General features: G+C 44.2%; 2 protein-coding genes across 4 annotated transcripts in view; one reads left to right on the top strand and one right to left on the bottom strand.

Annotated features, from left to right (window-relative positions):
* Positions 1 to 953, top strand: part of GTF2E2 (general transcription factor IIE subunit 2) — an 81,724-nt gene extending 80,771 nt beyond the window's left edge. Inside the window, exon 8 of the mRNA XM_016209072.2 lies at positions 441 to 953. The gene's annotated coding sequence lies outside the window, so the exon portion shown is untranslated. The remainder of the gene's footprint in view (positions 1 to 440) is intronic.
* The window catches only part of RBPMS (RNA binding protein, mRNA processing factor), a 148,772-nt gene that overhangs the window by 14,073 nt on the left and 110,573 nt on the right, over positions 1 to 24,126 (bottom strand). The window contains exons 6-7 of one of the 3 annotated variants that reach the window (XM_087814148.1): positions 4,413 to 4,543; positions 439 to 1,715 (exon numbers count right to left, since the gene is read on the bottom strand). In XM_087814148.1, the coding sequence (XP_087670274.1) occupies positions 1,584 to 1,715; positions 4,413 to 4,543 (263 nt within the window). In that variant the 3' untranslated portion in view covers positions 439 to 1,583. Of the gene's footprint in view, positions 1 to 438; positions 1,716 to 4,125; positions 4,544 to 24,126 lie in introns of those variants that run through there. The other 2 variants (XM_087814149.1, XM_087814147.1) reach the window with 2 other exon arrangements.

Raw genomic sequence — 24,126 nt, 5'->3', positions numbered from 1 at the left:
CTGAGTCCACTCATACCTGCCCTGCTCCCTTCCTTTCTCAAGACACTCCTTTCTCATGGTCTCTGTACTTAACTCACAGCCCACCCCGACCCAGATGTTCTGTGTCGTCTTTACCTCTATATTCTCTAGGGCATAGTCTATTCAAAAGAAGTTTTAAACTGCAGTGCTCAGAATATGCACAGAGCTACCAAGGAAACGCCTGGAAATGGCAGTGGTGGCAGCCCCACGTCAGGTGCCCACACCCCACTCCTGTCCCGTCCCCCCCATCCCCATGATCTCACCTCCCTATTTGCTATGTCTCTTTTCCCATGGTCCATTTTTGTATTTATTTTGGTTTAACCTTTAAATTTTTCCAGTGTGTCACAAGGGATCTCCCAAGGGGCATGTCTTGCCCCTGGGACATCTGTGTTGTGATTTAAAAACCTTTTGTTTATATGCAGGTGACGTGTCCAAGTCCAGGGCCGTAGAGCAGCTCTGTGCGAAGATCGGCTGTTACTCAGGCACAAGAGGCCTCTGGAGAGCAAACAGATACCCAGGATCTGCTCTCAGTCCCACTTACCTGCCAAAGTTCTGGCCCAAGAACATGACCCTCGTCAAGGGTACATGGTATTGTTTCTGGAACATAGTGAGGTCTGTGCTTTACTTTCTCAATGCCCCATCAGCAACAAGACTAAAAGCAAAAATGAACCCAGAGGAAAAGCTGAGATGTGTGACCATGAGGTGACAGGAAAAGCTGGACGTCCTCTGCAGAGTAGCATGTTCCTAAAAGCCATGGATGAAACCTTCCTCGCCTGTTCAGTGACTTACATAATATAGCTAATAAATTTCAAATACCAATGGCCTTGGAAGTAAACAGGATGACCATGTCTAAAAATATTAATGATTTTCTTAGAAGTCAAATGTTTGCTGTACCAAGTAGTTTTTTCATCTCAATAAAAATAAGATAACACTGAGGCCTATAGTCCTACCACCGTATCCAGTAATGCTTTAAAAATGGGGTTTGATGTCAAATAAATGTCTTCAATTTAGAGATGGAGGCACCGGGCCACAGACTGATGGTAGGGAAGAACTAGACATGTGATGCGACTCCTTTGTCATGACAATTCCTGTCTCTGGGTCCTCCTCTGGACCAGGATGGATAACTGGAAAACACATTGTTTGCTTCAAGTAGGCTTCTTCTAGCTACATGCAGCATTCTGCTGAAGCCAGGAATCCTGGTAGATGGGACTCATGGATGCTAAAATTAGGATCTTCCAATATGTAGCTCTTGATGGTTCAGAAGCCCAAGAAGATGGAAGCAGCAGAAGTGAGGCCTCAGCTCTGGGCTGAGTCTCCCCCAGAGATTCCGAGTCCTTCTCCCACAGAATGTTCAAGTGGTGTCATTGGGCCCATTTCTCCCACAATCTCAGCCAGAGATAACATCTGAGCTCCAAAATCCCATTATCATGAAAACAAAACGCTGCAGTCTACTTGAGATCGTTTTTGCTCTAATTAAAACTTTTATTGAATTTTCTCAAATGTTACCAAGAAATAGTTTTGGCAAAAGGGGGTAGGGGGAGGGAGGGAATTGCTAACAAGCAAATTCAGCCTGGGAGCTCCCTCTGCTGGTCTGCAGTAGGTTGATATGTTACAAACACATTCCCAGAGACAAATCTAATTTGCTGGAGAAGTGGACAAAAGACAGGTGTGTTGGGCTTTGCCTCAGGACAGAAACACTAGAAGAAAAAAAAAATCCATGTCTCAAAACAAGCACAACATTGCTGAGAAAAGCAAAGTAATTTAAAAGCTTCTCCAAAGACATAATAAGATTTCCAAAACAAAATGGAATTATCAACTAAGGGGATGCTGGTCTCCCCACTGCTCTACCTCCAGGTAATAACAACTCTCTTAGGCCCTTTGGTGATGGTTAAGTTCTGATTCCCTTGTCTTTGCCTCCAAGTCTCTTCTTACAGGCTTCTTATCTACTTAGAGAAGAAAGATCCAAGCAGTCACTGGAGTGAGGCCTTTTCAAAATTCCATCAAAGAATAAGTCTGGTGAGCCAGCACTGTGGTGTGGAAAGAGCCAGGTCGGGAGTCAGGTTACGCGACCCTAGTCATGGCAGAGCCACTGCGACTTTGGATAACTCTCTCCATCTTCTCCGGTCTGTTTCCTCATCTGTAAAAATGGTCAGACCAGTTGATCTGTATGTATGTAAAGCCTCTGCCATTGTGTTCTATGAGGCTTGTACTGGACAAAGAAATTTAAATAACCATGTCTGTTCATGAGTCCTTAGGATACAGAATCCCAGCTTGTACTGGGAATGACTCGAAACAAGAAGTGGAGTTGAGCACAGGACCTCTCTGGTACCAGATGAGAGTTCCACCGACTCTGGGACTGATGTGGCAGAGCCAAGGGGATTCCAGGCTGGTAAAGTCTCCAGATCAAGGAAGAACTCACAGGGAAGGTGCGACCCTGGGCACTATATCCCATTAGGTCAAAGGGTGGAGTCCATCTAATCTTGGCACTGTCTCTCCCCATCCTTTCTTACAATGGTATGGGCTTTCTAATCTCTTAAGATTCTTTAGCTCCTTTTCTCACCATATCCCCAGATACTACTTTTGATTTCACCCGTTATATGAATGAAGTAAGGGCAAATTACCCAGATGTCACGTCTAAAAGCCACTATTCCCATTCCTTTCTGGCCACTGTCAATTCTCGCTTTTCCAGGGCAATGGTGAAAGGCTTTGTTGCTGATTAACCAAAGCCATGGATATTCAGACGATCATGCAAATTGGGCATCATTTCATGATATTTATTAACACTTGCCTCAATTGTCAACTGATCCGTACTCTAGGCAATCTAGCAAGAGGAAAAGGGAGAGGAGAGACATCCACAGACGTACGGGTGGGGTGCATGGGGCACAAATAGCCCAGGGGGCTCTTTGAGTGGTTCCAGGTCATCTACAAAGTGATCCCCAAGCCCACTCTGAGCAGGCTGATGACTCAGCAGAAGACATCCACAGGCTTACCTTCTACCCCTCCTTTCTCTACCTGCCATTTCCAGGTGACTAAACACTGACATGGACAAAAGGTGGAAAAAGCAGAGAGGGGGAGAAGCAGAAAGCACAGCTAATGTAGAAATGGGGAATCAGTCTTGGAACAATCCCATTACTTTATTCTCTGGACCAAGTCCCACCTGCATTTTCCTTCACTACTTGTACTAGTTTCTGCTCCTCCCAGCACAGAGGGTACCCCTGCTGGGGCCCAGGCACCAGGCTATCTCTGCCGCTCGCCTGCACGGGGCCCGGGTAGCCGGGTCGTCAGGGCACGTAGGAAGCACTGAGAGCTTAGCTGAGAGGATGGAAAGACGCTCAACCAACAGCACACGCCTGGCCCCACGGCCTGTGAGACCCCTCACTGGGGCTGCTTAGGGTCTTATACAATAGGATGAGTTCTGTGCAACATAAAAGTTTTAGGTCAGAAGGAAGAGTATTCTGGGAAGCTGTATATTTCATCCAGCCTTGTAAATAAACACTAAGCAAAACAGACAAAAACCCACCTGTCCAAGTCAACATGTTTTTAAATCAGGTTTTCCTGCTTTTAGAGGAGTTATACATGCAGTAAGACAAATGAAATCTTTACTTTCTATTGTTTTGCTATTGAGCATCACCCGGAATCGTAATATTGATTACTACTACTTACGCAAAAAGCAAAACTTTTCTCTCCAAGGGAAGAGAAAGGGTTAGTAGGTAGACAGTAATCTTTGTGAAGAAACAAGAAAGTTTGTTTATAAAACTCAGGCTGTTCTTAACTTAAAAAAAAAAAATGCTGGTCAGAACAAAGGCCTCTACCTTGACCTGTAATTACACTGTAGACACTACACTGTACCTCTTTTTCTTCAGGGTTTCCAGAAAATGGAAAAAAGGAACCCTTCATTTCTTCTGTAAGATGCAAGACAGTCCTCTTCCTCCTGGGAGCTCCTAACTTCCCCCTCTGGTCACTAGCTCTCAGAGAACACGAGAGAAAACCCCCACTACGTAGACACACAGGCAGACACACAGCTCCTGCGACAGTGCACACCTCCCCTACACCCCTTCCACACAACAAGGCACACACACGCCTATGCTCTGGGGAGACCTCTAGTTGGCTGGGAGCTAGGGAGGTCACCGGGGCCCGGCCTCTCGTGTGTGATATGAGAGTGAGATCATTAAGGAAGAGAGAGGTGTCGTTTGGGGCAAACATCAGGCAGTGGGTGATATCATTGCTGTCAAATGGTCCTCATAAGTCCCGGAGTAGTGTCAGCTCGATTTAGAGGGGATCAGTAGTCTCTCGAAGGCAGATCTGTTAGCTGGGTAGGTGTTAGTTGTATGGTGTGCTCTGGAAACCAGGTCTGAAAGGAGTGGGTGAAGTCGTGGCCGATGGGTATAAATTACCTGGGCATGCAGTGAGGCGGGGTAGGTGAAAGCAGGAGGAGGTAGAGCAGGCGCTAACTCCGCTGGGTACAGAGGGTACGGGGCCCACACTTCAGGGCTACTGGGGTAAAGTGCAGGCACTGTGAGCTCATCTGCAAGAAAGAATAAGGGGAGAGTTAGTGGTTACCAAACAGCTGGTTTCAAATCAGAACAAAACACCCAATAACCCAGAGCCCAATCCATGTCAGAAGTCAAATTACTCTCATTCTTTTAGTAACCTGTTGGCTTTGGTCCCCAAACTCTAAGCCAGGGAATGGGAAACCCACAATGAGAGAAAGCAACACACATCGGCTGCCTGCAGCCTGCTGAGAGCCCGGGCAAGTTCTGCCTTGGACACTCTGATGTCTTTCCAACTGGAGCCAGGGAACTCGAGAACAGCAGGGATTTCCTGCATAAAACAGCATATATGGTCCTCTGAGGGGAAGAGGAAGAAAAAGAACCAGTAGGAGATAGCTCCTGAAAACCCTCTGCAGACCCTGTGGGAGAAAATGGCTTCCTGGCAGGACCCCAACAGAAGGAAAACCAGAGGACTTTTCTGTTTATCAGTATAATTAATAGACAAATAAATTATGATCATCAGCATTTTACACTTGTCACTTAGAAGCACGGGACCAGCCACTGTGGCTACACAGGGTATAAGCTGTTAAAAATTCAGAGAATGGAAGTGCAAAAAACCTTGAGTATCCTGGTTAAAGTTAAGCTCCACAAAGATGCAAATAAGAACTTTCACAGTTGCCGTTTACACCGACTATATTTATTTTCTAGGGAAAAAAGTGAGACAAGCTGCCAACTGGTCTAAAAGGTCCTCGTGTAGCTCTGATTCCACTCAGGTCAAGCTGCAATTTCCCAGATTGAAGGGCAAGTGTCTGTCTGGGAGTCAGATGCATCAGGAAGTAACCCATTAGAGTAACAGCAAACACATGAGGGAGCATCTCAGCAAAGGCAGAAGAAACACCAGTCAATAGTTACGAGTCTGGACCCTGTGAAGCAGCAACCTCGATGTCCACTTTTACCACCTGTCAAACTCTGAACTCAAGTAGGTCAAGAATGCTGCCCAGGACTGCTGAGGGAGTCAGGAAAAGGTGGCTGATAAAGCCATTAGTGACTGCCATTCAGGACTTTCCAGGTCTACAGTGCATGTGATCCAAGGAAAAGAGCCACTTCCCTCCTTCCCACCACCTAAGAGGCCTCCCAAGCCCATTCATCTCAGGTCTCCCTCATACTCGCCATCCCCCAAACTCTGGCTCTGGGCAGGTTTTCAGTATGGGGAGGGGGGCTAGAAACACAAAACTGCACTGCTAAGTGTGAAGCAGTAACTGCTCTAAGGAGAGACCAGAAAGCAGGTGAGCCTGTGGGTGCATGTGCATCTGATGGGCAAGGCTTTCCACAGCCAGCTGGCATGGCAAGGGCTCCTGCCAGGATGATGCAGTCCAGAATGACTGATTTCTGTCCATTCAGAGGGCAGCTCGGGGATCCCAACACTGTGCGTGATATAACGGGGCTAGCCAGCAAGCTTCTGCAACACCTTTTCCCTGATGCCCTCTCTCAACAGGCAGTGAAAGTGGCCTCCTCGGGACTTGGTGGTGGAAGCTGGAGAGCCTAGGCCAAGAGTGGACTGATCGTTGTTTCTGGGGGAGGCAAACAGGAGCATCACAAGCCTCTTTAAAACGATCAGGTCTATACCACCCCTTCTATGGTGTAGGTGTCTGCAGTTGCTGTAAGGAAATTCCTCACTGGGGTTGAGAGGATACTATCAGACCACAGCTTCCTGTCATGAGACCATATGATTCCCATCAGAGCCACTCCTGTGGGAGCCCCGCTCGTGTAAACCAAGTGCTGCCAGAGGCAGTGCCCCAAATTTAAACGTCCATTCTCAGGAACGATGTGTATTGTTGTTGTTACTTTAGCTACAGTGCTATTTTAAGGCATACTGAGTCTTTCTGAAAAGTCAAGAGGGTCTCAAGACCCGGCACACTGTTTCTCAGCCATGCTCACCAGCCCCGCTATGACCACAGGAGTGGCGACCACCAGAGGGGCTGAGCTCGCTTGCAGTCCTCGACCAGCTCCTCACAGGGACCGGCCGAGTGGGAGCTTCTGCCTGATCAGTGGGCGCTTCCTTTAGAGAGCTTTAAAACTGAAATGTCTTTAAGACATCTAATCCTAAAGAGAAATAATGGAGATGAGGGCAGTTGGCATTTCAACCTCAGCCTGACTGATGTAATTTATGATTTCTAGACATTTCCATTTTCCATACAGAATTATCTACTTAAAAATTAGCTTTAAAAAAAGCTCCCAGATTTATTGAATTTTGAGTCCCACCTGTGGCTGCCTTGTCAGGGCCAGACCAAATGATTTTGGGGGCCATATATACTTCCCCCAGGCCAGATGTTCCCCACCCCGTCTTAAAGTATTACTTCCTACTGGGTCTACACTGATGCTCAGAGACAATTCAATGAATAAAATTTGCACAAAACCTACCCAGCAGAATGGGGATATGTCTCCAAATCCCCCAAACCCAAAGCCGTTAAGTAATGTGATAGGTAGTGAAGCAGAGGCCTAAGAGATCAGGGTGAACTGCACATGATAAATCCCTTGATACATGTCATGTCTTCCTTTTCCCCTTGTGAAGGAATCTCAAGGAGTTACTGTAAATGTCAGGAAACATGCAGCATGCTGTGGGTTGGTCAGGAAGAGGCTGAGCTCAAAGTGAGTCAATGGAGATGTCTGTGCTAGTGACCACCGGGAGAGGACACAAGTGAGGCTAATTTCTAACAAGTTCTCAAGGATGTGGGTCTTACTTGGGTCTGCACCCTGGGACCAGCTCCGAGACCGGCATGTAGTGTGTAATAATGTTTGTTGTACTGAACAGTGCCCAATGGAAAATCCTAAAAGTTGTTTAAAAATATACCACTGCTTTCTTTGTTAAAGGAACTAATATGCATAGGAACTAAGTCTAAAATTTCTCAATCCTTGCAGTCTCTCTCTCTCTCTCTCTCACACACACACACACACACACACCACACAGAGCAAAAGGCTCAAGCCAGAGCAAATGTTACAGAGCAATAATTTTCAAAGTTAAAAATAAAAGCAGTGGAACCCTTTCCTCAAACTAATTATTACCAGAAACGCATTTTAATAAAAGTATAGCTATTCTGGTTAACGTGGTAGTGGTGGAAGGAGGTTGAAGAACCTCAACCCTTTGATAGTCCCCAAAGTACCAAGTTCCCGAGAACACAGTTTGAAAGCTGCTCTTACAGCTGCTCTCACCCAAGGACCAGTTTTTAAAGTACGCTCCTCTTCAAAAACCTCTGAAGTCTGAACTCACTCCTCTATCTGGGAGGGAGGGTGGCCATGAGCAGCCAGCACAGGGGAAAGACAAAGAACAATGAAGCAACTGGGATGGAACAAACAGGGTCTACTGCCTGATGTGGACCTCAGTGCCCAAAGTACCTTGGCACCCATGGAAACGTCGAGTGAGCTTTTATGGCCTCACAAAGTACAGAAAAATCTAATCCAGGGAATAAATATAACAGGTAAAATAACAGAAAAAGGTAAATAAAGCAGTTGGAACTATTTCCTTCCTCCTCCTCAGCCTCAAACCCTAAACCATACCTTCCTGTCTGCACTTCAGCACCGCAGTACACTTCTCACAGTGTCGGGGGACTAGCAGCAGCAGCAGCCTGGGAGCTTGGCAGAAATGAAGCCCCTGGCTCCACCCCAGACCTACTGAATCAGAAATTCTGCCCTCCATGTGATTCTGAATAGTACTTTAGTTTGAGAACCATTGCTTAAGTTATTTATCTTACTTTTCTTACTGTATTATTAGCTGCTTGAGCAAACTGTTATGCACTTTGCTTTCAAAGAGCTTAGTATAGTACCTGTTACATAGTAGTTTGTTGAATGAATGAATAAAAGACCACAGGTCCTCGAGAAACAAGATGGCGGCGTAGGTAACAGCTGCACCTGCCGCCTCCCGCAACCACATTAAAATCACAACTAAAATACAGAACCACCATCACTCAGAGCTTCCTGAAATCTGGCTGAACAGAAGCCCTGCAACCAGGGAACTGAAAGAGCATCGAGAGCCGTAGGAGGGGCAGAGACGCGGGCGGATCAGGGCTGAATCGCAGAGACACCAGGCCCTGGGCCTAAACCCGGTGCTGCAGCTGAAACCAGGGAGGGAATCTCGGCAGTGGGGGTTTCCCGGAGGAGTGAGGGGTCCCAGCCCCACTGCAGGCCCCCAGCCCAGGGCTCCAGGGCTAAGAAGAGACGTCCCCACAACTCTGGGCTGTGAAACCAGTGGGGACTGTCCTTGAGGGAGCCCCAGCAGCTACTCTTAAAGGGCCCGCCCACGGACTCACTACGAGGCACTCCCTCTGAGCCCCAGCACCAGGCAGCAGCCTGAAAGGAACCTGGGGCACTTGGGGAGGAACTAACCTGCCTGAAATTGGTGCAAGAGGTGGAGGGGCAGCTTCCTCCCAGGCAGAAGAGCTGGCAGAGGCTGTTGCTCCTTTGGCGAGTCCTCCCCACACACACAGCCGGCACCCGACTCACACCTTTGGCCCCACCCCTCCCCACCTGCAGGCTCATCCAGGCCATTTCCAGGGGCTTTTCTGTGCAAGTGGCCTCTCGAGCCTCACGCTTAGGACTTTCCTAAAATCTCTCAAACAAGCAGCAGCGTGCCCCATATGGCTTGATAAGTGACCCCAGGCCTGGCACTAGTGGGAGCCTGCATTGGCTCATAGCTTTGCCTCTCCTGGACACCTCCAAGCCCAGGACAAGTAGCAGCCATCTACGGTTTGCTGTGTAGCTCATGCTGGGTGGCCCTGGGCAAGGCACTGGCACAGGCTAACTCTGCACCTCCTGGGAGGCCCCAGAGACAGTGCACCTGGTGGTCAGACTCAACCATGCTGAATTACAACCCTACCACATCCACAAGTGACACACTGAAGTAAATCCTGCTCCATAGGGGTGTCTCCAGCACAGCAACTCTCTGGCTGTAGTTGCAGCTGGTCCTCACAGCTGATTGGTCTGGGGGTCAGTTCCTCCCAGTGACGCCAACAGCAACCAAGGCTCAACTACAACAGGACAGTGCACACAGCCCACACAGGGGAGCACCTAGAAGGCCCAGCTCAGGTGACTGGGGAGGCTGAGCCACTGGACACTTCAGGACACCTACTACACAAAGCCACTCTACAAATTCCAGGAGACATAGCAGCTCTACCTAATACACAGAAACAAACACCTAGAAGCAACCAAAATGTGGAGGCAAAGAAACATGTCACAAAGGAAAGAACAGAAGAACTCTCTAGAAAAGGAACTAAATGAAATAGGTCAAAGCAAGCTAACAGACACAGAGTTCAGAATTTTGGCTATAAGGATGCTCAAGAATATGCTGAGAAAACCGATGACATAATAAAGAACCAATTTGAAATGAAGGCTACATGAACTGAAATGAAGAATAATTTACAGGGAATCAACAGTAGAGTAGCGGACACCAAGAATCAAATCAGCAATTTGGAACATGAGGAAACAAAAAACACCCAACCAGAAGAGCAAAAAGAAAAAAGAACCCAGAAATATGAAGATAGCATAAGGAGCCTCTGGGACAACTTCAAGAGGCCCAACATTAGTATTATTGGGGTGCCAGAAGGAGAGGAAAGAGAGCAAGAAATTGGAAACCTATTTGAAAAAATAATTACAGAAAATTTCCCCTACCTGGGGAAAGAAATAGACATACAAGTTCAGGAAGCACAGAGGGTCCCAAACAAGAGGAATCCAAAGAGGCTCACAGCAAGACACATCATAATTAAAATGCCAAAGACTAAAGACAAAGAGAGAATCTTAAAAGCAGCAAGAGAAAAGCAATTAATTACATACAAGGGAGCTGATTTCTCAACAGAAACTTTGCAGGCCAGAAGGGGGTGGCAAGAAATATTCAGTGTGATGAGAAACATGGAACTACAACCAAGACTGCTCTACCCAGCAAAGCTATCATTTAGAATTGAAGGTCAGATAAAGAGCTTCTCAGACAAGGAAAAGCTAAAGTAGTTCATCACCACCAAACCAACACTACAGGAAATGTTGAAGGGTCTTCAACATTAGCTTCAAGAAGAAGCTAATTAACAAAAGAATCTGATTACCTAAATAGATCCAGAGACATCGACGCATGTAACAGACAATCATCTTTCAGAGGAAAGAGGGAAGGGGGGGTGGAGGGTGCGAAGAGATTAACCAAAGTTATATGCATATACGCATAATCCATGGACGCAGACGACGACAGGGTGAAAGCCTGGGGAGGGGGTGGGAGCGAGGTGGAGGGTATCAATTCGGGGAGGGAAAAATGGGACACCTGTAATACTTTCAACAATAAAAATTAAAAAAAAAAAAAAAAGACCACAGGAGAGAAAATGCAAAGGAATGCAATAATCCTGGACTTGTTTTGAGAGAGAAGCTGGCTGGAGGGTTAAAACAGACCCAGTCATACACCCCTTAGTTGGCTCAGAGCCACTGTGACAGAGCAATTAGGACAATGGGGCAGCCTGGCAAGGTCCAGGTCACACTTCCAGGAAAGCAGCCCTCAAGGACACCTACATTTCAGTGTGAGGCTGAGGACTCTGAAAACCCACTCTCCTTTCATGAAAGAGGGTGTAAGCTGAAGGAGCTCTTTGCACTTGTACATTCTTTTTGTTTGTTAATGTGGTCTGAGAAAATTACAACAGCTGGAGACATTTTCCACAGCATAAGTCCCTCATGTGGATACCCAACTGAAGGAGCAGCAGCAGCAGGGAGCAGCCTGGCTCAGAAGCGTTTCACTTCCTGAGTCACTGTCCATCCTGCTCAAGCTTAACAGAATGGGAAAGCTAAAAAAAGAAGGGAAATTTTGCTGCCCTGGGCCCACTGGGGTGAAATGGGGTTCAGATTCCCCCTGAGAAAAGAGGCTCTTGACCACCCTACTCAGGTGAGCGAGGCCCCAGGGAGCCAAAAGAGATGAGCAGGCCAGGGCTTTCTTTCTGGACCTAACCCAGCCCTCCTGAGGCCTGGCTTGCTCCCTGCTTTCCCTTTGCACCAGATCTAGGTGTATCCTTTCTCCTGGTGTACCTCTGAAGATAATGCTGTTGAGGGCTCACAATATACAAGTGAATAGGCCTTTTTCTTAGTATAAAAATATGCAACCATAAGAGCTCAGATTGGATTCTGACAAACAAGAACTAGAAACTTCTCCAACTCCACCCCCAATCCCTTTGAAAAGAAAGATGCAGTCTCTGAGGAAGACCTAAAACACCGGAGCTCATGAACATCATCTAGTCTGCCTTTCACTTTAGATGAGGAAACAAAGATGCTAAAGGTGAAGCTTCCAGTCTAAGATCACACTGAAACAGACAAAAATGAGGACTCTTAGGAAGAGCCAAGAAAAAGAGAAACAGGGAGAGTCTTTAGTGGATTTCATCTGAGTGTAGTTGAGAACACAAGGTCCAAGAACTTCAAATCAGTCCTATATTTACTCTGTCCACTGGATACTCTACTTGGAAATATTGCACAGCAACCTCATGCTCAACATGTCTGAAACTAAACATACTCCTCCAATGGCCTGTTCTCCTTGGTTCCAGATTTCAGTCAAAGATGCCACTCAGTTGCCCAAGCCAGAGACCTGGAAGTCATCCGATTCTCCCTCATATTCAGTCTTTCACCACAGTCCTAGTGAATGTATCTCATCATCCACTTGATCTTCACCACCACTGGATTACCGAAAAGGCCTTCAGATAGTCCTCCTGGCCACTACACTGCAGCCAGGACAACTTTTAAAGGACACAATTAAGTAATGTCACTATCCCACTTAAAACCTTTCTGGGATTTCTTTGCTTTCTGGACAGTGTCCGAACTCTAGATATCACAGCCTAGAAGACCCCACAGGATCTTGCCTGCCCACCTCCCCAGCCCTGGCTCTCACCCAGTTCTCCCTCAAGGTCTAGGATTAGTATTTTCACTGCTTGTCCACACCCGGTTCTCTCCCTCTGTTGGGCCTTGGATGCACACTTGTTCCGTTTGCCAGGGGTGTTCTTCTCCTGCTCCTTCCACCTGGCTTAACTTTTACTCATTCTTCAAAGGACTCCACTGACTTGGGCGGTATGGGGAGCACCTTCTCTGTCCTGCCGCATCCTGCACCCCAGTCACAGAAGTGACCTCCAGGATTTTAACTTCCTACTCTTTGCTCACCCCAGTGCCTAGCACAGTGTGAAAGTATCAAGAAGTCACCCATTTATTCTACACTTGATAAAATGAATAGAGGGGAAAAAATGCGTTTCCATCTTGCCCTTCAGAGGAGGAAATGATAAAACATAGGTTAATTCAATTCTGTGTGGGAGAGAAACATGCACAGAAAGAGCATGGACATGACCGCATGTAAATGCTCTTCTTAAATAAGGTTACATTCCAACCCTGTTTTAATAACGCCTTACACTTGCATACATTTTTATACACAGCCAGGAACTCGCACATCCATTATCATTTGGGAGCCTCATTAAAAGCTCTGGGGACTTGGCAGAAATGGGTGTCTCATTTTAACAATGAGAAAATAGCTAAGTTGTAGTGTGTGAACTAAAATCAGAACCCAGGTCTCTTGTCTCATGGCTCAGGTTCCCTTCCATGCACCACTCCACCCTCCCTGGAGTGGGGATGCCCCATTGCTGGAGGTGGTGGCTGACCCTTGGAGTGCAGGTGGTCTGAGTCTCTAGCTTTTGTATACTCAGTGTACTAGAATAAACCCAGGGACAGAGTCCTCCAGGACAGCTTGCCTGACAGATGAAGAATTGTGGCCAGAAAAAAAACAGCAACTGACACAGAAGGCCCATATATGATGACAAATTCCATTTTTCGGAAAACTATAAATTTTGAAATCGGAAAAATAAATTAAGGATTCTGTTAAGCAATCAACTCCCACTCACATACCTCAGCAAGTAGTTGATCCATGTCTGCTAGGTAAACCTTCAAATATCAGCCATATGAGGCCTGTTTGGGGGGACTGCCCCATTAGGGCATGCTCTTCTGGTGTTACAGCTAAGAATGCACGTGGTCCATGCCCAGCTTTGAGGCCAAGCACAGTGCGCTGGCTTCTGCAGTGGCTTGAATAGTGTCCTCCCAAAATTCACATTTACCTAGAACCTCAGAACATAACCTTTTTTGAAAACAGGAATTTTGCAGATATAATTATTTAAGGATCTGGAGATGAAATCATTCTGGATTTAGGGTGAGCCTAGAGAGAGGCCTGGGACAGTTTCTCCCTCAGAGCGTCCAGAAATAAGCACTGTTGACAACTTGATTTCAGACTTCTGGCCTCCTAAACTGTGAGAGAATAGATTTTTGTTGTTTTCAGCCACCCAACTGGTGGTAATTTGTTGGAAAACTATGGTTGCCATAGAAGATCACACACCTTTGCTGGCTCCTCAAGAAGGTAAGTATAAAGGAAGATGCAAAAGATTTGGCAAAAAGCTCAAAGAATATGCTCAGCACCACCTAGCACAAATAACAACTGGAATTTTTGCATTCCGCACAGGATACCAACCGTGCTAAGTGCTGGAGACACCAGCAGAAATCTAGGTTGTGCTTGACCCTTCTCCACTTCTACCTGCTCATTATCACAGTGTTGGCCACTTCCCATGCTTCAATTACTAATTCTATTTAGGATAACTCATAAATCTACAGCTTTGATTTCTACTCCAATGTAGATATCCTAAACTCAGCAAACTCAACTCACCCCAAAGTGAACTCACTGTCACTCATAAACTAATTCTTTTTCTTACCTCTCCAAATTTCCCATATCCAGTCCAAATAACATTAAAGATGGCAAAGACAAGAATAATAATACTCATAGTAGTAATATAGTACCTAATGTTTACTGAGCACACTTTATGTGCCACACTGTGCTAGAGCTCTCTGTGGGAGGTACTAACATTAGCCCCTTACATTATGATGAAGCAGAGGCACAGAGAGGTTCAGTAACTAACCCAATGACTCAAAGCAAGTGATAGAATCAGGCTGTGAATCAGTCATATTAGTCCAGAACCACACCCTCAGGTCTCTGCCTCTCTGTATTCATTACCTTTCCTCTGTTCCTTTCTCACTCTTTTCCTTTCTATCCCTACTTCTACCACTCAAATGCATGTTCTCACCTGTACTGCTTTAACAGTCTCTTGACTTTTAAACTGGCTTCCTAATAACTTCCACTTTCTCTCCCCTTCAATTTTTCTCTTACAACACATATTCCTGGAGCGACTCTTTAAGCTTATTGAAGGAAAGGCCAATCCAGACCCTCAAAACAAGTATGCCAAGGAAATTCCAAAAACAAGTTGGTCTTGGTTCAACTGGCCCAGAGTCCCCTCCCCCCCCCAGTGAATGATTTCCTGCCATGCCTCTGAGCAGTCCCTGTAGCTGTTTCACAGCATAGCTTTAGAAGGACCTGATCCCTGATCTCAGCTGAAGGGAACCCAGAGCATAAGCAGGAAGAAAACTCCTTAAGTCACTACTGTTATCTGCTCTTGTTCATCACCATGGGACATTTTCATCCTTCTTCCTTCCTGAGGGCTGCAACTGCATGGCTGAGGATTCCTCACAGCTTCCCCAAACAATTCCCTTCCCAGACAAGGGCAACTGAGCTCTGGGAGTATTTGTGAGCCTCTCTGAAAGCCTGGATTTCCTAAGGACTGCAGTCAATGGTGGATGTTTAACAGGAGCTGTATTTCCAGAGAGCATGGGTTTTATATCACACAGACAACATAAAAACATTCGCTCAGCTCCACTCTGCTAGAGACCTTGGTAAGCTTTGTGAGGGTAGAACACTGTTCAGCTGCATTCACTAATGTGCCCTTTCACAGTGTCTGGCAAAAAATAGGCACACAAATATTTCCTGAATGAATAACATACCCTTTCCTCCTCTTTTTCTAGTCCAGAACTGTAATACCCATTGAAATGTTTCTTCTGCCTCTTTTGTTGCCTAAACAACATTTTCCATCTATGGTAGATAATTGAGATTATAAAGGGATTTCAGTACACTCTGTACACCAGAGTGGCTGTGTGGCTCGTCTATGGGACTGTACTCATGTCAAATATTAATAAAAGGGATACTTACACAGTGCACACTCTGTGCAAAATACTTCACAGACTTTAAACTATTTATTCTCCAAAACATCCTTATGAGGTAGATATTGTTATTATCTCCACATCACAAATGGAGGATGCTAAGGGCCTGGAGAGTAAGTGCAGGCCCAAGGCCGTGCAGCTAGGAGGAGTGAAGCCATGATCTGAATATAAGCAGTGTGGCTCCACAGTTCACTCTCTTTTCCTTTTTTAATTGATTTGGGGGAGGGCGGGAGACATAGATTTGTTGTTCCACTTATTTATGGATTCACTGGCTGATTCTTATATGGGCCCTGACTGGGGGTCTAACCCGCAACCTAGGCATATCGGGACGACACTCTAACCAACTGAACTACCTAGCCAGGGCTCAGAGTTCATTAAACCACTGTGTTAAGATGGTACTTTTGTCTAGCCAAATACCTTCCCCCAAAACCATAACGCTTACCTTCCAAACCAAGTTAGAAAAAACAGGTCAATGCCTCCAAACAAAACAAAACAAAACAAAACAAAACAAAACAAAACAAAACAAAACACTGCTTTAGGGTGGATGAGTAACACAAGAGGCTATTTTGAAAACATGACAATTCTGATCTGCTTTTCCAGGCCATGATGATATGTAATTATTGCTTAAATTAAAAAAAAAAAAAAATTTATAATAATAATAAAAAAAAAGCATGTTAAGGTAATTCTGAAGCAAGTTTCACAAAACTAGTTAGGAGACACACTGTGTGTATATGAGTACTAGTAAGAGAGAGAGGCATGAGAAACTGTAGGTTTAGGCCACAGAGATGACATGTGAGAAATGTCAACAATGTGTGCTTTACTGGAATACTGGAGGGAGCAGAAAGGAAGGAAAAGAAACTTCTTCCTCCATTTGAAGAACATTTAGTGTTTTGGTAAAACCTCTACTTGCCACTCATCTTTCTGGTGAATATGTGCACTATTTGGTGAGGGGGGAAATTAGGAAGAGAGAGGTATGTTTACAAGAACATGTGGAGGTGTGGGTGTTTTGTAATCAAACTGCTGCTTGGATATCTCTAGTCTATAGAAATAGATCACCTACAAAACTATTTTTTCTAAACAATAAGCCCCTTTAATGCAGGGCCTGCATCTGTTTTGCTCACTACTGTATCCTCAGTGCCTGGCATTGGGTATGTTCTATAGCAGACACTCGTAATTTTTAGTAAGTACTGTGTTAGGCACAAATCTTTCAGTACATCCTTTTTGCCCCCTTTGAGATAAATTCTAAGACTGGAACAATTATGTTTAACGTAACGGTATTTTAAAAGACCTTGATACACCTTGCTGTGTTCAAATGTGTTTCACTATATATTCCCAATAGAAACAGACATGTTTGTACCAACTTGTAATATGACAACACTGGAAATCGTCACTAAAAACAAAACTAAATAAAGCTGACAATTTTCTAAGTAAAACATCTCTCCATTATTTTAATGTACATTTCTTTGATAGTTAATGAAGCTAAACTAATGTACTCCTAAGGTCCTAGGTTGCAACAGGTGCTGCCTGGAAAAGTCTTCATTAAGGCAAGCTGCTCTCTTGAAAATCTAGGATGGACCAAATAGCTTTCCTCACAGCTCCCATAACAGCCTATGTGTACCTGGATCATTGCACCTGTCACTTACATTGCAAATGGGATGGGGTCTGGAGAGGAATGTATCTGAAAATGAAACTCCTTATTAATGTCACAGGGGTGGGCTATCAGGAAGATGACTTGTCACCTGAAAAGGGAGTCAGCAAGTGGTCACTGAAAAGGAAACGGACAGGAGGAGAACAAATGGCCTTTTTGTATCAGTAATTACACATGAGGTTAAGTCCAGAAATGTGGAGGAAAGTGACCCAGTAAGTTTCACCTGAAAGTCAAACTAGCGTTTCTCCTCTTTAAGTCTTTTAGTTGTAAATATTGCTAGCTGGGCAACCTTGGACAATTTACCCAATTTCTCTGAGCCTCAGTTTCCTCAGATAAAAAGATAGACTATCACATAGGTTAATTATAAAAGTAAACGAGAATTTGAGATGCACATTGTAAGTGGGTAATATCAGATGGTGTTAGTTAGCTAACAACAATGAACCCTGACACAAGAAAGATGGTGAGGACACAATCTGCGGGTGTAAATGACATTGTCTATACTATATAAGATCTCTCTCTCCTATTACAAGAAAATTCCTGGGTTCATTAAACTGTCTGGCGGTACCTGCTTGGAGGAGGCAGCAGGGAGTGCGCACCTTTGGAATGTGTGCTGCTTCTCATGTTGAACTGTTTCTTCCCCATTCTTTTGTGCCTCACACTGCTTGTTCAGCTCTTTTTACTGGGAACAAGTTGATGATTGCACTCAGATAAAGCTTTGGTAACTACATGGTGTGTACTTTTTTATTTTTAAAGTAACAATACTGCTCTTCTTTTGGGAGTAGAAGGCTTTCTTTAAAAGAAGTCTCACTGCCCTTCAGCTTCTCAAGGGGAATCTGATCTGCTCAGAGGTCCACCTAACCTCATAAAGAAACTGGCCCGGTCCCTTTGGACGCTCTGATCTCCACTTCCCTGACCACCCATTCCACCAGCTATAGATTCCCAAGTTACAACAGAGGCTGCAGGTGTCGCTGTGTCTCAGCCTCCCAACTGGCCATCCTTTATTTCCTTTTTTCCATTTCTGTGCCTCATAAAAATCAGAAAGATTTAACCACAGAATTCAATAACCATAACAAAAAGCCTAGATCTTCACTGTGCAGGAGGTTAACAGTCATGTTGTTGACTTTCCACTAAGATAAACAGTGAGAACTTGGCAAGTACTAATGTATACACCACCACCACGCCCCCTCGTTCCTGAAGATGATACTCTCGGGATGTGAGTGACAGGAAGAGGTCATTTTTGAGAACAGGGCATCCTAACCTGGTCAGGAGCACTGAAATACCAAAAGAAAACTGGACAGGTTTAGTCTGAGCTTCTTCATTTGGGGGAACAATAAGCAATTCTGTCTCATGGGGCTCTGGGGTCTGTGATGAACAGATTACCTGTGAACTCTAAATCACTGCCTGTTGGTAGGAGCTTTTTTCCAGTTCTAGTCTGATATGCACCACTAGGGAAATCTGGGTGAGAGGGTCAGTAGGAAGTTGGCCAAATCTGGCATGATTTCTGAGACTTGCTGGGCCATCTACACAGGAACCCAAGAGTTTGTGGGATTGCTTCACCTCCCCAGAGCCAGTTACCAGAATGTCTCAGAGTAGAAAGGGTATGCCCCAGACATACCAAGGCCCGCTAAACAACTGAGGAGGACCTTGATGTTCAAACCTAGAGGCTAGGTAATATAAAAGGGCATATGACAGCTACTGAAAATAACGATTTCTGAGAGCTGTATTTACAAATATGGAAAAATTTCATACACTCAGTGAAAAAGAAAACAGGTTGCAGAACATGTATAGTATAATCCCATGGATACACACACACACGTGCGCGCACGCACATGCTTTGCATGAAGAATTGGCACAATGCTTTGGTAAGGAGCCGTCGGTTTCAGACCACTGATCAGCTATGTGACCTGGGGTAAGTTAGTAACTTCGCAGCCAAATGTCCTCATCTGAAAACTATTAAAAACGACGACGGGGAAGACGAGAGAGGGAGCACCAGTTCTCACAGGGTGTCATGAGAATTAGATGAGATATGTAAGGATTTAGAAAATTCTCTGTGATATAACACATAGTTAATAATATTGTGATTATCTCTGGATAGTGGATTTCACATAATTTTTTCTCATTATGCTTTATGAATTTCTACCATGGCCATGTATTATTCCTACAGTTTTTTGGTTTTTAAGGGGTAAAAACACAAAGGAACATAAGGGTCCTTTGGGGGATGAAAAAGAGAACACTTATTCTTTCAATGTTATAAAAAGAAACATAGGATTGAAAATTTTCTTCATTTCATACTTGTGAAATTCCATGTCAGTAAAAATATACAGAAGAAAATATCAAAACCCCAGCAAATGAGCCATTAAAAAAATAACTACTGTGTATTATGTGTCTTAAAATAACCCTGAAGGGTAGACATTATTGCTTCTACCTTAAATACTGAAAGAACCCAGAGAGAGAGAGGCTAAGTAACGTGTCCTAGCTCCCACAACTATGTGTGAAAGACATGTATTTCACAGCCCAGCTACATATGACTCCTGTGAACACTACAAAATGCCAGCGCAAGTGGAGTTTCCTGCAACGTGGTGCAACACCCAGGACTGAGGCCAGGAGATTCTGCCCCAAGGTGGTCCTTGGCTTACGTCTTAATGTACTTCAGGTTAAAACCTGGGCTATGCACAAGAGCGAAAAGGTGGAAATGACTCAAGTGTCCATCCACAGATGAATGGCTAAACAAAACGTGGTATATCAAACAATGGAATATTATTTAGCCATAAAAGGAATGAAATTCTAACATGTTACAACATTGGTGAGCCCTGAAAACTATGCTAAGAAGCCAGACATTAAAGAACAAATGTATGATTCTACTTTTATGAAATATCTAGAATAGGCAAATACATAGATAGAATGCAGATTAGAGACTACTGAGGTTGTCAGGGGGAGGGAATAGGGAGTTCCTGCATAATGGTTAGCTTCTGTTGGAGGCAATGAAAAGTTTTGGAAGTAGTGGCAATTGTTGCAAAACACTGTGAATGTAATTAATGCCAATGAATTGTACACTTAAAATGGTTATAATGGCAAATTTTATGTCATATATATTTTACCACAATTAAAAAAATAATATAATGTACAAAAGAATTGAATTGTATGGAATGAGAATTATATCTCAATAAAGTTGTTTAAGAAAAATAAAGCCACATTAGGCTCTGTGGCCAGAGAGACCTGGCTTTAAACCTCAGACAGGCAGCTTACCAATTACAACCCTGACACATTTTTAAAACAATCTGGGCCTGATACCTCCTTTGTAAAATGAGGATAATAATTGTACTTTCATAATAAGTTGTTGTGAAGAGTAAATGAGATAATGAATGTAAAGAGCTCAACGGAGTACCTTGAGTGAATGACAGCTGCTGCTATCATTATCATTTTCAAATCTCTCATAACCTGAAGATTCCCAAAGGACAAACACTCTCCCTATAGACTCCAGGTTTTACCAGCTCTCAGAACTACAGAAGACCTAATGACCCACCATGGAAGGAAGAAAGATTCAGCAAATGTCTGGCTCCCCATCCACAGTCCATTAGGCAAGCATACCTGGCAAGAGCTCCACTCTCCTCCATCCTACATGTCCCACTGCAACATCAGCTCACCTCTCTTGTCATCAGATCTCAAAGGAAGTCAGAGGAGAGATAGAAAACATAGGGAGCAAAATCCTACAGCAGAGACTAAGCATCTCAGCCCATCTATCCTAGCAATGTAATACCCCACACAAAGAGAGTCCATCACTAAACAAGGATTAACATTTTCAAGTATCTTTATGGATGATATAACTATGATGAAAATGAAACAAGCAAAGGGACTTCTGACTGTTCTTTCCACCTATCTCATGTTTTTCTCTTCTCAGAGCTAAACCCACCCAGTTCATTCACCCTTTTCTATGATCATAGCAACTCCTCTTTTCGATCTCTGAATCATTTTCTTCATGTTGGATTCCCTCCAAGTTTTTCTTTTTTCACACAATGTTGGAGCCCAGCATGGGATGCAGGGGCTGGGAACAGTCTGGTAAACAGATCGGAAAACCCCCAGCACATACACTGTGGAGCTCGGATGGTAAATTATGAAAAGATTAGGCTGAGGCTATGTATGTAACCAATGGCTACAGGCCAACTTGTGGGTGACGTGATCAGAGTTCACAAATGTCTCACAAAAGGAAGAGAAACTCTTTGGAGAGTTGTCCCTGGACCTTTCATGAGAAGTCAGGAAAAGACATGGGAATGGGAAGTTAGTTGAGAGACCTGGAAAACTGGTGATTGGGGGCAAGAGAACAAATGTCATTCAGAGCAAGGCTGGGAGCCCCAAAAAAGGCCTCTCGAGGCTGCTGAGAGATCACATCTGGGGCAAGGCCTCCACAGTGTGGAGACTCTACGATGGCTCCCAGGGCTATTCCATCTGTCAATTCCCGTCCCTGCTGCAAATATAGAATGAGAAGCCTGCCTGAGGGTTTATAGTAATTTATCTCAAGGTTTTGCTCGAAAAGTTATTTTTGCCACATTTGAATATCTTTAGATGAGAATCAGGTCCAAGGGGGCAAATGGTGCTGGAAATAAACAGAGGTGGGGGAGTACTGGGAAAGTTTCTTAAGAGTATGTGTCAAAAAACAGGCTAGTATGCCCTTTTTAGGATGGAGCCACAGAGGGCTATCTGAATCATCACCCTGACAGTTTGGGTGATGCATTCCCATTTAATTTTTTTTTTTTGATGACAAAATGCCTAAAACAAAGTCCTATCTCTTTCAAAACCCACTGCTGAGATCTTTCTGATAATGTACTTCCCTTCTTACAATCTCCAATAGCTCACAACTTCTTCTGAATCAAAGACAACTCCTAACTGTAATAAGAATTTCAATTTACTCCGTCCTTCCTTCTTTCCGTATCCACCACACATCAACTCACCTCTCGTTGTATAAAACTGGTTATGATTTCTTAAACGAAGTTATTCTTGCCACTGAACTTTAAAACTCGTTCTTCCTCTTACCTGGAATGTAATTCATCTAAATCAAGGGGCAGCATTCTAGCTCAGAAAGGTTTTCCTAAGGCTGTGTGTGTTTCAAGAGCCCTGAAGTTTCAGGGCTTCCCAGCCTTCAAAGTTATTAATATAAAATGGAGCTAAAAAATTTGATCTTGGTAGAATCACTTTTAAGAACCTTTTATAATCATCATCCTACTTGAATGTAGTCAGTATCTGTGCTTTATTGTCTTCCTGCCTTATTAGAACAAAAACCACAAGATCTTGCCTACCATCCTCCAGGAGGAAAGCTATCCTTTAGTTTCTCTCCTTCTAACAGCTGTTTTATAAGCAAGTAGAGGTACTCTGCCCAGGTATAAGAAATCACTCTTTCCTAATATCTCATTCTTTCTGGGTAGCCACTCCCCAGAAATACAGATTCTGAAGGGCTATCGTGTAAAAGTGGGATTAGACTTGTTTCATGGGGCCCAGGAAGTAAATACAGGTCAGTGAGTGTAAGTTTCAGGGTATACAGATTTTGGCCAGTTAGTAGCAGAACTGGAGCAAGAATTAATTTAGCAAGTATTAAATTCCCACTATGCGTCTAAAGGTATGCACAGTCCAGTTATTACTCAAGAAGCTTAAAGACTACAGAGGGAGATAGAGAAGTTACTGGCAATTTCCTTATCATATAACACATTTTCTCGAAAGAAATCAACACAGTTCTACAGTAGCAACCAGCCCAGTAAGGCAATTAATCCACCTCTGGAGAGTCAGACAAGCTTTCCAGAGGAGGAGACAGTTATGGTCACTTCTGAAGGACAAGCAGTTAATTTGCAAAAGGATTGAATTTTTGGCCTGGGAATGGTTACTATGAGCAAAAAGCTCAGAGGCAAAGAGAGCACATGATGAGGCAGCATAGACTCCAAGGAGGTGAGCATTGACAAGACTGGTGACGGGATGAGGGGCAGAGGCGCAGATCATGAAGGGCTTGCATCCTTGTGAAGAAGTTGAGATTCTCTCCAGAGGGCAATAGAGCTCTTCTCAGGTCACTACTGGGATCTGCATCTATTAAAAATACTTTTTCATCAAAAGGAGGTCTCTTACTAACTGCTGCTAATCTGGGACTTTAATGCATTAAGTATTTTACAATAAATCAATACATTTTACCAGGTGATAAGGCACTCTCACACACTGCATATGGCATTCAGGGGAGAATTCAAGAGAGGTAGCCAGAGGCAGGGAAGACTCAGAGTAACTGGGCAGGGTTGAGAAGGCTGGCTGGAGGGGCTGTCACAGGTGGCAGGAGTGGGAGCTCTATGTGGGTTGGTCCTGAGACCAGCAACCTCCCTGGCCTTAGGGTCTATGGCGATCAAACACCTTTCTCTACACCAGTATTAACCTGCCCATAGTTTCCTCAGGGAGTTTCCATTCTCCTGAACCAAAATCTCATTCTGATTCGATGAAAGAGTAACACAATTCCTTCTAGAAACTGGGAAAAAATGCTCTAGTGGTTCCATTCAGTCATTTAAGGCAATTCATGATTCTCACGAATAAAGCCTCACACTTTTATCTTATGGTTTGTATTACGGCTCCAGAATTTTAGATGACTTCAGAGAGGAAGCCAGTGAACTTTGAAAGGACATAATTCACATTTGTTTGCCGTATCAGGTAGCACTTAAAACTTATAAACAGGGAGATGGGGAGGAAAAACAAAGACTTCTAAAATTTCCACAGGATTACTATAGATTCCTTTTATTTTGGGGAGGGAGAGTCAAGTGGAAAAATGACTATATGATTTTTAAAATTTTTAAAAGAATCACAGTTTCCATCTCTTTTGGCATTTGTTAATATCAGAGTGTGGGTCTTGGGAGAGGCCAATATATTTTAGAC

Source organism: Miniopterus natalensis, chromosome 2 (genome assembly GCF_054644295.1).
Source record: "Miniopterus natalensis isolate mMinNat1 chromosome 2, mMinNat1.hap1, whole genome shotgun sequence".
Lineage (NCBI taxonomy): Eukaryota > Metazoa > Chordata > Mammalia > Chiroptera > Miniopteridae > Miniopterus > Miniopterus natalensis.
This window is presented reverse-complemented; position numbering and strand designations above follow the sequence as displayed.